The 13,477-nt window shown below is 40.7% G+C and overlaps 1 protein-coding gene across 1 annotated transcript; it reads left to right on the top strand.

Moving 5' to 3' along the window:
• Positions 1-10,260: 10,260 nt before the first annotated feature.
• On the top strand, positions 10,261-13,038 carry LOC101763334 (protein FLOWERING LOCUS T). The gene is made up of 4 exons (XM_004977878.1): positions 10,261-10,455; positions 10,571-10,632; positions 11,171-11,211; positions 12,782-13,038. Exons 1-4 carry the CDS (start codon positions 10,261-10,263, stop codon positions 13,036-13,038), a joined length of 555 nt encoding a protein of 184 aa, XP_004977935.1.
• The last annotated feature ends 439 nt before the right edge of the window (positions 13,039-13,477 follow it).

The following is a 13,477-nucleotide window of genomic DNA, read 5'->3' as shown; positions in this document are numbered from 1 at the left end:
AGTTACACTCTCAGTAAGGAAGAGAAGGATAGCATGTTTGACTACATGAATAGTATCAAGGTCCCGTCTAAAGGCCCATGACTGCCACATATTGATGACTCAGTTGCTTCCGGTTGCACTGAGGGGTATTCTACCAGAGAATGTATGATTGGTGCTTGTGAAGCTATGCACGTTTCTCAATGCAATTTTACAGAAGGCAATCGATCCAACCAAGCTAGTAAAGCTACAGAACGATGTGGTACAATGTCTTGTCAGCTTTGAGTTGGTATTTCCACCATCCTTCTTCAATATTATGACGCACCTCCTGATTCACCTAGTCAAAGAGATTACTATTCTCGATCCAGTATTTCTGCACAATATGTGGCCTTTCGAGAGGTTCATGTTAGTCTAAAAAACTATGTTCTTAATCATGCCCGTCCAGAAGGAAGCATCACCAAGGGATATAGAACATATGAGGTCATTGAGTTTGGTATTAATTTTATTGACTCAATTAATTTGATTGGGGTTCCAGTATCACGCCACTAGGGGAGGCTAAGGGGAAAGGGCGCACTTAGAAGGAAATCAAGTTTGAGACATGATAGTGATTTGTTCCATAAAGCACACTTCATGGTTTTGCAACAATCATCCTTTGTGGCTCCATATATTGAGGAATACAAACATATTCTATTTTCTCAATACCCGACGAAATCTGATGCCTGGATTATACGTCATCTTATGGATACTTTTCCCTCTTGGTTGCATCAACACCTTATGGGTAACTCTGCGATTCACGAACAACTCGCTTGGTTAGCTAGGGGACCATCTAGAACAATCGTGAAATTCTAAGGTTACGAGATAAATGGTTATACATTTTACACAAGAGCCCAAGACCAAAAAAGCACCAACCAAAATAGTGGTGTTTGTATAGATGCCATAGACAGCAACAGGAGTAAGGACTTGTATTATGGTTTCATAGAGGAGATCTGAGAACTACAATACGGACCGTTAAACATCCCTCTATTTTGTTGCCAATGGGTGAAGCTGACTGGAGGTGGTGTAACGAAAAATTAGTATGGAATGACAATAGTGGATCTGACCAAGACTGGATACAATGATGAACCGTTCATCCTTGCCAATGATGTGCATCGGGTTTTCTATGCGAAGGACATATCTAGCAAACCCAAGAAAAATTTAAAAGGTAAAGAAAAACCATGGGAGCCAAATGGCCACATTGTTCTTCCAGGTAAAAGAAAAATCATGGAAGTCGAGGACAAAACAGACCAATCAGATGATTATGATCAGTTTGATGGCATGCCTCCATTCGCTATTGAAGCTGACCCAAGCATCATGCTAGCCAAAGAAGAGGCTCCGTACTTACGCCGAGATCATGACCAAGAAACTTTCATCAAGATGAAGTTTTTTAACATTACATTGTAATGCACTATATATGGTGCACCTTTATGTAATGTCTATGGCCATCAGAAACTTTCAATTATATTGTAATGCTCTATGGTGAACCTTTATTCGATCAATATAAACAATGTTAACTTAACAACATATATTAATTGTATTTTTTATTTCATTGAAGAGTTTATTGATCAATTGATGCATTAAAATATTATTTTAGAAACTTAATAAACTAGTATAGAATTAATGACTGATTCAAACTTATTTTAAATATACTTGCTAATTTAATATATTTTTGTGTGTTCAAAATATGTAATTTTTTTATTTTTCTTCAACAACAGTAGTACAAAACAAGTTAAAACATATATAAATTAAAACTACAAAACCAATTGCAGCAACAGTGGAAAATGAAAAAGGAGAGGCCTTCAGTCCAATCGGGACTAAAGGCCCCATGTAGTCCCGGTTGGAAACTCTACCCGGGATTAGGAGGTATAAATATCTTTATACTCTTATCCGCCCCCTTCTTCCTCCTCACTTCACTCCCCAATCCGCCACCTTTCATTTGCTCCGCCCCGGCCACCGCGTCGTCCTCCACGGCGGTCGCGTCCGCTGCTGGCTCCCGTCGACGTGCCGCGAGGCCCCGCCCTCCTCCACCGCCGCCACTCCCTGCGCCTCTCCATCATCCTCCACCCCAGCTGCGCGCGCCCTCTCCGTCGTCCTCCACCCCAGCCGCGCGTGTCCTCTCCGTTGTCCTCCGCCCTGGCCTGCCGCACCACTCCCACGCGGGCATCGCCAGCGTGACCCCTCCACCGCCAGCCCCGCCACCCTCAACGCCGCCTCTCTCTCCAGCGCCGCCAGCCGGCCATCGCCGCCAGCCTCTTCCCAGGTCGTCACGCCTACGCCTCCTCATCATCGCCCCGTGGCTCGCTGTGCGCGCCATCCCCATCCTCGGCCTCTGCCAACCATCCCCGGCCTCCTCGTTGTCACCACGCACATCCGAACCGCCACCGCCTCATGAAGAGGTACGCGCGGTAGCGCTGGCGCAAGCCCCCAGCTTGCGAACGCAAGCCAGGTTTTTTAATTAGGAAATTAAATAGAAAATTAGTAGAAAGTAGTATTAAGTAGTAGAACTTTTTTAATTAGGAAATTAGTAGATTAAATTAGGAATTTAGTAGAAATTAGCATAATTGAATAGAAATTTAGTAGAATTTAGTAGAAAATAGTAGAAATTAGTATAATTTAATAAAATTAGTAGAATTTAGTAGATTAGTGGAAATTCTTAGGAAATTAGTATACTTTAGTAGAAATTAGTATAATTTATTATAAATGTTTACAAAATTAGTCTTTTTTTGTATAAATGCTTAGGAAAATTAGTATAATTTTATAGATTAGTTGTTGTATGATTTCATGTATATACATTTACTGTACTACTTAAGATAATATTTAATTTAATCTATCTATGACTACATGTGTGTATAACTAATATCATTATTAGTTGAGATGGGAGATGAAGAGGATGAAAGGTATATAATGGAGCAGATTATTGCTGGCGGTAGTGGCTCAAATGTTCCAAGAACCTACATTGAGGATGAGGTAGCCAAGCGGATATGTTCCTCAACATGTCCGATGATGGCAATGATGAGCCCGAGCACGGGTGTCACAATGCGGAACAAGACATTGCCGTGATGGAAGGTTCCGGCAAGGTATATATCATTTTCATTATTTTACCTCATCTATAACTTCATATTGATTATTACTATATCCTAATTAATGAATCTTGAACTTTTAGCAAGGTTCATGTCAACTCAGGCAATGCCAAGAAGAAGGAGTACCATCTTCGTCTAGGGCAAGGTGGTTACAGGAGTGCAATTCCCATATGGAGAAAGATGGAACAAGACCTACTCGATCGAGGTATTATACCAGTAACTATTGACTGGCCCGATGGATCAAAGAATTGGTATTACGCTCACAGAGGTACCCTTAGCACTGAGGATGGGACACTTGTTTTCAACAAAACAATACGTGAGAAGGCCCTAAGGTTTATCAAAAACATTGAAGATTCTAAAGCAGAAAAGTTCAAGCCTGATAGAGAACGATGAGCTACCTTTGAGCTTGGTAATCCCGAACACCTAGGACGTTGCCAAGACTTCGGGGTGGTTCCGTGGAAGTATGCTTTCTGTAGGGACATTGACACGTATAGAAGCCGGAAGAGAAGAAAAGAAAAGCAAGAGGAGAGATGGTGGCACATGATAGAAGCTAAAGTGCATGAACAAGACGTAAGAATGCAAGGAGAAATTAATCGGCGAGTGGCCCTGACAGTTACTGAGATGGCCCAATCTGAAACACTGCCGGATCCCAATGTCGTTGTCAGCCCTTCTCAACGCCGTAGCAGCTGTGCTTCCATAGGGGTCCCTGATGAGAACATGCCAAGCTTACCCGTGGTTGTGCAGGACAACCAATGGTACCTTGTGGATGACATCACTCAACGCACCTCATGTGAGCTGTACAGACCATTTGACAACCTCACTATTAAGGTATACATATATATAATTTATATAATAATCTCAATTGATCCATGCCTCGGGAGTTTAATAACTTCTTTATTTCTCCTATATGTACAGGTGGTGTACGGAAGTGCTTTAACAATCCTATCAGGGCAGACAAGCCATGGTAGGGCGATTCCACCTAGCTACTCCACCGTTGGGGTGGAGTAAATTTGTGATAGTAAATATGAAAGCCTAGAGCTCGACCTCCCAAGAGGTGACGAGGATAGGGCAGTAGGAGATGCACTTCACGGTATCATTCTATGGCGCAAACGTTACATCATCATTATCCCCGGTCAGGAGGCATATTTCTTCCCATAGATCCCCCACAGCCACCATCTCCTCAGAACTCAAGAACATCATCTCCAGCACATCCACCTCCAGGACTGTCGTCACCACCAAGACCGTTGCATCCTGCTCGATCACCATCTCCAGCACCATCGAATCCTGCAGGCGGGAGCAACCGTCTACAGTGTCGGGACTAAAGTTTGGTGCGAGCAAGGAACCACATGCAGCATCTCTCAAGAAGTCGCGACCACCGCCTTCCAAGCCAAGGCAACCAAAGGCGAAAGAACCGAGGCAGAAAAAAAAGAAGTCTGAACATATCAAGAAGCTAGAAGGTGATATGACTCCTGAGGAATTGGAGGAGGCATCGCAAGCACATGTAAGGGAGTGGTTTGAAAAATCACTGCAGAAAAAAAAGCGGAGGAGATGGAGCCTAAGCCAATAGATCTAGCCAAATTTAAGTTTTTTATTGGCATGAAAAAAGAAGTCAAGAAGACATTACTATCGAACTACGATCGTTCGTTAGTTAAGTCTTGGCAGAAGAAAAATGAGGAGAGTCGTCATCCAGTTGTACTATCCCCTAGCTCAGGCAGTAAGATCAGCAAGCGGATCAAGAGCTCAACGTACAAATAGTATCTTTGCCTTTAGAATAACAAATTAACAACAAATTAAGGTTGTTAAGTTTATGGCAGAGATAGGTCTCTTGCTTGCTGAAGTTTTAGGGCAAGACGAACCGTCACCTCCAGAAAAGACTGTACCTAAATGGCCCTTTGAGTTAGGCAAGCCTCTAGTCAGGTCTGAATTGGTACAGGAGCTCACAACTAAGATGTATGAATTCCATCAGTGGTACATAGAGTAGTCGGCCAATGACAGGCTCATGTTCGCTCTTCTTGTTAAACCGATTGATTTTTTCGGTGAAGGTGAGAAACTACTGTGGTTGGAATTCAAGGATATTTATGAAGTGTACCATCAAGATACCCTTGATGTCTCTCTCATCAGCGCCTGGGTTCTATAAGTGTGTGTTTATTAGATGTTAATTTTGGCTCAGATCATTATTTTGTGTGTGTGTGGCCCCAATAACTTTGCCTTTCAATTTATGTAGGATGCAAATTCAGAGGTGCCATCGAGAATCGTACTTCAACGTTGGCTTCATGGACCTAGCGCTTGTTAACCAAGATCAGATACGGGATCACCCAAGGATACATTGGACCAAATATACAAATTCTTGGAGCAACAGAATTACAAGCAATACATACTACCGCCTTACAACTTTAAGTAAGTGTGGGTACCGTCTATTTTCTTTTCCTTTCCTTACCTAATTAATGTTAGTTAGTTCTAATATGAACATTTATATACACAGTTTCCACTGGATTCTCCTTATAATTATGAATGATCAAAGCAAGGTTATTGTGTTTGATTCGTTGAGGAAACCAGAGGACGAGTACCAAGACATTCAAGACATGCTTAACTTGTAATATCTTTATCTCTATGCAAAAGTTTTTTTCCTAAATTTTCACCTAACACTGTTTCATTCATTATTTTAATTCGCAGTGCATGGAAATGATTCTGTAAGACTCACCATGGTGATTTCAAAGAAAAACTTACATTCAGTACAACTTTTCCAGTATGTATGAAGTTTGCACATTTTATACATTCTATAATTTCATAACTTGTTTTTTCCACTAAAGTTGTTGAGACACAAACAAGGAAATAATTTATGTGGATACTATATCTGCGAGCACATTCGTGAGAGACAAGGTGCTATCGGATGATATAACTATACGTAAAATAAACCTATTAATTATTAATCGTTTTCTAGCTCCTTTTATTTAATTGTTGGTGTAACATTCACATATTTCCAAATTACAGATGTGGCAGATTCGCGAAGAACTCTTGGAGAAGGAAAGGCTTGTGACAATCCAGGAAACACTAGTGGACGAGGTGATAAATCCCAAAGGAGAATTTTATTACAATGGACATTCAGTAGCCGAACCAAGCAACACCACGATGGGAGGATCCTAAGAATTACGAGGACAAATTATTGTATATATAGTAATTATATTAATACTAGTTTGATGTGTATAATATACTAAGAATTGTATATGTAGTAGTTATAATTAATATTATGCATATACTATCATGAAATATATATACGACATGCATACAATACGAGCGTATACGTGTAAGTAGTGTACGCTAAGAATGTATATGTATAGGTGTGTCTATATATGTATACGTATAAGTGAAGCAACAATTAGCATTAATATGGAAAAGAATTTAGGGTAAAAAGAAAAAAGGTATTAGCAACCGAGACTAAAGAGGGTTTATAGTCCTGGGTGAGTGACCCGGGACTAAAGAGGGGCACCTTTAGTCCTAAAAGATTAGCCCCCGTTGGATATTCGAGAGATATGACTCTCTCCAACCCAGGACTAATGTTCAGTTCTCCACCAGTGATGCCTCCTTACCTATCATAGGAGTTTCATTATACGCTCGCGCCCTTAGCTCTCCTCCTCGCTCCTCCTCCTCTCCCTACGCTAGATCTGTACCCATTGCACTAATCAGTCTCTGAAGTGTGTTCACTGTCCTCCAGCCTCAGTGACTCTCACGTTGTGCAACACCGCAACCACTGTAGATTTGACCATTGCATGCCGGCTGTAGCCAACCCTAGAGGCTCCAGCTAACCCATCTTTAATCTAAACCTTTTAGGGGTTTTGTGCGATCCAAGCCATTACAATGATTGAAAAAAAAAAGTTTGTTCCAAGCACTTGGAAAATAGCAAATTACCGCTTTTTATTTTTTTTCCAAAAGATCACATGCACGTGCCATATGCCTTCATCTAAGATCAAATATGCATATCAAGGACTGAAACTATCCAAGATCGATCACCAGCTACAGTTTGAACATGATGGTGATATAAATTCCTAACTTCGATTTGTACGCTACAGACATATATAGATGCAGACAATCATAGATAGTAAATGCAGACAATCATTGATCATATATACATATAAGTACATCCAAGATATGTATTAGACCACACCCTGTTTTGAGTTCAAAAAATTCCAAATGGTGTCATACATGTATAAATTGTAATTCAAATGGTGTTTGATAATGGGTATTAATCAAAGTGCTAATCATCCTTGTTTCAAAATGTTTAATGAATCTTGTGTTCCTCCCCACCCCCACCCCTACTCCTCTCCTTCCGCATCCGAATAAAATGAACCCAAATTTTTAAATGCCAGGAAACCGAACCCCAAAAGACCAAACAAACCGAATGCATATAGCCACAAATCCATATGAAAATCCATGAGCCTGTTCGCTTCAGCTTATTTAGCCGGCTTATCAGCCACCAAACAGTATTTTCCTCTTACAACAAATCAGCCGTTTCAGCTTTTCAGCCGGCTTATAAGCTGAAGCGAACAGGCCGCATAATGTGAGGGTGTGCCTAGCTTTAATTTATTAATGAAATGTATATAGATAAAGCATGTTTATGGTTTACCTCTTTGACATGCATGGTAAACAAAATTAACATAAACTCTTGAGTTATGTCGCAGTCTGGCAATGTCTGGACGATAATTCCATCTCTCATGACATTGACACCTTCATCGATAGATGCCGACATAAATCAGCCAGGCCTACTTGATACTGACACATTTCTAAATGGCCACAAAGAACTAAAACCCAATGCAACCTGCAAGAGAATATTTCCCTTTTCTCTCCCTCAGCTCAAAAGAAAACCTTGACCCGGGACGACCTGCTCTCTTACTTTCTACGTCGTCAAACAAATCATCTGTTGTGTTGCCGTTTCAACGGAATGCGCTTCATCATCCGACTGTTTCCATCCTATCCCTCCAAGGATAAGTTCGTCGATCACGTGAAAAAGCTCTTCTATAATATAAAAGCCAGCTAGCGCGCGTCGTAAAATATGGCCGGCCATCGTGGCTCGTACGGTGTACACACGGTCGGTTCCTGCGGGTCTTGGATCTCGTCTTCTTGATCCATCGCATGGCCGGAGCCCAACAGAGCGGCCGGCCAGCCAGCCGGCGGCCTGTTAGCTAGGAATCACGACCTGTGGGGCACTTTACGTAGATTCGAGGTGATGTCTACCCGTAGCAGACGTGACTGATGGAATCAAGCTGTGCGTCCGGAGCCATGTGCCAAAAGGGGTTAAGGAAAGGAATTCAGATATGCGTCTGAGGACGCTGGGAAAAAACGCACTTTGCTGAATATGCCTTGTCGAATATTACTTTTAGACCCACACCCTGAGATAGATAGCGTTTCTTTTTGAGACACACAGCCGAGAGAGACCGATTCTGAGATGTGTATGCCCGATGCATCCACGCTCCGAGAAGAATCCTCGGTGAGTGGTGTATGCTACTGCGCGCGGCTGCACTCACAGTGGAGCTGAAATGGTGGCCCTGACCTTCCCACGTGTGAGATTCAAGGGAAAAGCATGTGCATGTGCTAAATATTTAGGGTTGGTGGTCAATCGCTGCCGTCCTGTCGGTAACTTTCAAGTTATTTAATTTGGCAATAATATAATAATATTATATGCATAAATTTATCTTAAAAGTTCTTTATAATCTTTTGAAATTTATTTTATTTTCAGGCATATGACCGAATTTGCACTTTGGAGACAGTGAAAAGTCAACATCTCATTGTGATACCACATAAACTATTATGCACCAGCTTTAGTTAACACCAAAAGCCTGAGTTAATGAAGGTCAATGCACTTATATTCAACACTTACCCTTAAATGTTGAAATGAACCGTACCAAATATCTTTTATTAATTAAACACCGATCTAGTTTGAATGGTAAATAGAACGGAAAGAGTAGCAAGCTAGATTCTGATTTTATGTGTACCCATGCAAGAGAAGAGATTCTTTGTTAGAATCTTCAATTCGGTTACAATGATTCACGCTACCACCTAGCTAGCGCTTCCCTCTGATTGTGGAGTGAAGTTGTCTCCATTCTCTAAAAGTCCATTGCCTCCATCTAAAAGTTGAGGGGATTCCCATCGTCTTTTAGAATTTTATTTTGTTGATGGCCTTGATTTTTTGGCTGGGGTGTCTTTTTGTTTGTAATCTTTTGGAACCCTGGGATATTGATGTTGAAAAGTGGCTGTTGTCATTGATAGAAGCAATGAAGGGGCATGAAGATGGTCACAGCACCAGTTGGATGAAGTCCTCATGGAAAACTTGCAATTAGGATGGGTTAATAACGTCCAAGGATGTTTGCTTTATGCCCCGATAAAAAAAATATTCGACCACACTGGGAGAGGATGTCCCCTAACCTTGTCTTAAGGGAGAGGAGTATTGATCCTGTTAAGAAGGTACTCACAAGACCACTGACTCTTTGAGCACCTGGGTTCAAACCTGGATGATCGTCCTCTCAAGTAGAGAGGCTCTATCAACAAAGTTGGGTTTTCCAATATATATGTGCCCTAATCAAATGGATAATGAGTCGGACATCAATTTGGAGAATATAATCGTCATTTGAAGCATTCTAACCCAAAGGGCAAACAGATTTAATGTAGATGTGATGCAATCTCAACAAAAGGCATATGGGCGGTAGCCAATGCAAAACATTTAAGCTTCTGTGGCGGTGTCTCTGCTTGTTTTTGACAGATGAGGGTGAAAACTTAAGTTGGCATCCAATAACAGCAAATGCACACTGGGCACACAAGAAATTGGTAAGGCACCGACCTGGGGCTGCAAATCAAAACGTGTCCCAAATCCAACCATTCATGTGCCCTACATCAACTGACCAATCGATACTTTATGTTTTGACTAATCTATAAACTCAACAAGAACTTTTGAGATCCCAATTGCAAGGAGAATATTTCGATCACCGCCCCTCAAAGCGGAGAATATCCAGCAATCTTCAAGCTTTAGTATCGTCAAAATATTCCAAGCCAGTAGTTTTGTCGTGGTATGTTGACCCACTCATTCTATAAATATCACACCACCCTTTCAGCTTGTACCTACAAGGCCCACAATACTCCAAGTTCAACCCTGTACACAGTTCAAGCAATAATACTTGAAATGGCGGCTAACGATTCCTTGATTACAGCTCGTGTCATAGGAGAGGTCTTGGATCCCTTCAACACCACAGTTGATCTGATGGTTCTATTTAATGGTGCTCCTATTGTCAGTGGCATGGAGTTGCGCTCTCCAGCGGTGTCTGATAGGCCGATGGTCGAGATTGGAGGGGATGATTATCGAGTTGCATATACCCTGGTAAACTCATGCCTTGTTGATTAACTACTTGTTAATTACATTTAGATGCTAGTGTTCTCGTGGATACCTGTACAGCGTTTTTTGTGGTAACTTTTGGAAAACATTATTACAACAGGTGATGGTCGATCCTGATGCTCCAAACCCAAGCAACCCAACATTGAGGGAGTACCTGCACTGGTGAGAACAACCTCAGACCATATTGTTCGCTTGTTTTGCCCACAAGCATTGCATTATCATAGTGCTATATATGCAGATGTGCTTCCCATAATTTCATAAAAGCATGTATTAGGGTTTCAGTTTCTTTCGTTTATTTCTGGATGAAAACACCAAATTGACAGAGATATTTTAATCTAGATTTCTACAATATTGTCGAGTATTTTGAGTGACCATGGCTATATCCATGAAACTAGTAGGAAGACATGAGATACCCTAAAATGAAAATATCAGTCTACAATAGAATGGCTGCAGCAAAGCACAAAGGCAAACCTAACAGTGGATTTGAGTTTGTATTATTTCCTTCCCTGCTGAAAACAGCAGAGTTCATGAAATGTGGCCCAATTTTGAAACTTATGTATTACATGCACGTTTCAAGACAAGACATGCAATATAAGTTGGTGATCGGTGGAAAATTGTTTGTTTTTTTATCAGATTGTTTTATTCATTGTATGATCAAATTATAATTAATAACTTTCAACGAATTCATGTTTCTGTGCAGGATGGTGACTGACATTCCAGCATCAACTGACAATACATATGGTTAGTACAGCTGCATGCATTCCCAGTTTTGAATGTATATGTGGCGTGTCTGCTTCTATGATTTATGTGTGCATGAATGGGTGGCTATATATTTTGATATTCCGAGTGCATAAAACAATACTCCCTTCACTCGTTTTTAGCAAGCGTACATATTAGTCTATAGAAAGTATGCTTTGGTCATCAGTTTTTCCTACAATAATATATCATCAGTTGCTATATAATCAATGTCACACTAAAAGATCTTTAGAAACATATATGAATATATTCATATAGCTTTTACGTACTAGGCATGCATATAACTTGACTAATTGTTTATCAAAATTTACTCTTACTAAAAATGAATGGATTGGAGTGAGTATTCGGTTTTGTATGGAAATTATTGAATATATGCAACAGCAACCGGTACCACCGATATGTATTTTTCTCTAGCTTAATTACTTGCCACATTGTCCTGCGTTACCTGGTCGGCCATCTTGATTTTAGTTAGCATAGCCGCGCGATCTGCTTGCCCCGTTGATTACCATGATGTCGTCTTTGATTTCATAATGTATAGTATTTTCTAATTCTAGCTACCTATTTTTGTCTTATTAAGGTATTGATCAATGGTTACAGCTGCAATAATTTCTTATAAGACTACTCCCTCCGTCCCACAAAGAGTGTCCCTTTTAGTTTGTCCTAAGTCAAACTATCTTAAGTTTGACCAAGTTTATAATGAAGAGTATCAATATTTATAGCACTAAATGAGTATGCTATGAAAATATATTTCATAATGAATCTAATAAAAGTTGTTAGACATCAAAAGCATTGATATATTTTTATACAAATTTAGTCAAACATAAGATGATTATTTGACTTAGGACAAAACTAAAAGGACACTCTTCATGGGACGGAGGGAGCATGTGCATATATATGCACAAATGCTGACTGGTCACCCCATTATATTGAATTTAATTTCTTATTTTCCACTAATTTAAGGTGTATTTGTATTTAAAACAGTATACAAAAGTTATATCAACATGTTCATACCAAAACACTTTTAGGATGAGATGCTGAATTTGTGGCAGTTGTTACATTATATTTTAAGAGATAATATAAGTCGACATAAATTTATTCCTACAATTGTTGGGATCCGAATTAAATTTTTAGAATTTTATTATTTGTTGATTCAAAAGTGTAACGATGATTGGGATAATCAACTAGGCAAATAAATTTGGGTGACATAGCAGCCAACATGGTGAAGATGCTACGTCACCCAGATTTTTGCTCTCAGCATACAAAAAACTTCAAGAGGGCCGCTAGCTGTTTTATTTAATACTTGATAGTTGTGTGTTGATCGATTTGATTTTTAAAAAAGGAAATAAAAAATAGCATATCCTTTTTTATCATCAGTCGGCATGCTACTTTATATTTTTGTCAACTAAGGTAGTTTTTTTTTAGGGCAACTAAGGTAGGTTTATTTGCACACACCTCCTACTGCTAGCGAGCGAACAGTAAGTTGTTCGATCAAATATTAGGGCATATCAGCATATATAGGTATAACATGTAACGCGCTGAGTTACTGGATTTGCAGGCCGTGAGCTGATGTGCTACGAGCCCCCTGCCCCGGCGACGGGCATCCACCGCATGGTGCTGGTGCTATTCCGGCAGCTCGGTCGGGAGACGGTGTTCGCGCCGTCGAGGCGACACAACTTCAACACCCGTGGCTTCGCCCGGCGCTACAACCTCGGCGCGCCCGTCGCCGCCATGTTCTTCAACTGCCAGCGCCAGACGGGCTCCGGCGGCCCGAGGTTCACCGGAGCCTACACCAGCCGCCGTCGTGCCGGCTGATCTACCATTTATCTTATCGGTCGTCGTCGTGCTTGTTGCACGTAGCGTGTTACATGCATGTCGTCTACACGTATACACACAGGGAATGTAAGAGAATAAACGTGTAATAGGATGCATATATAAATGCGCATCCATATAGCCACTTACATATAATTAGAATAAGTTGCTTGAGCATCCTATCCCCATGGTCAGGATGCGTAGATGAAGTTTGGTCGTGTGTGCGGTGCTTACAGGTAGATATATAGATCAATATATGCATTAATTGGTGTGCCCAAGTGCAAGTAGCAAAAGGAACGAATTACATTTATATATGTAATGCATTGTCCCACTAGCCACACAGTGACTGCATGTATAATGAATTAATAATGAAGGGTTCTCTGTTAATACAGGAAGTATACATGCATGGAACTGCAATCAGATCTCGATTATCTTATGTCTG

Source organism: Setaria italica, chromosome VII (genome assembly GCF_000263155.2).
Source record: "Setaria italica strain Yugu1 chromosome VII, Setaria_italica_v2.0, whole genome shotgun sequence".
NCBI lineage: Eukaryota > Viridiplantae > Streptophyta > Magnoliopsida > Poales > Poaceae > Setaria > Setaria italica.
The sequence above is the reverse complement of the archived record's forward strand: the minus strand, read 5'-3'. Positions and strand labels throughout refer to the sequence as shown.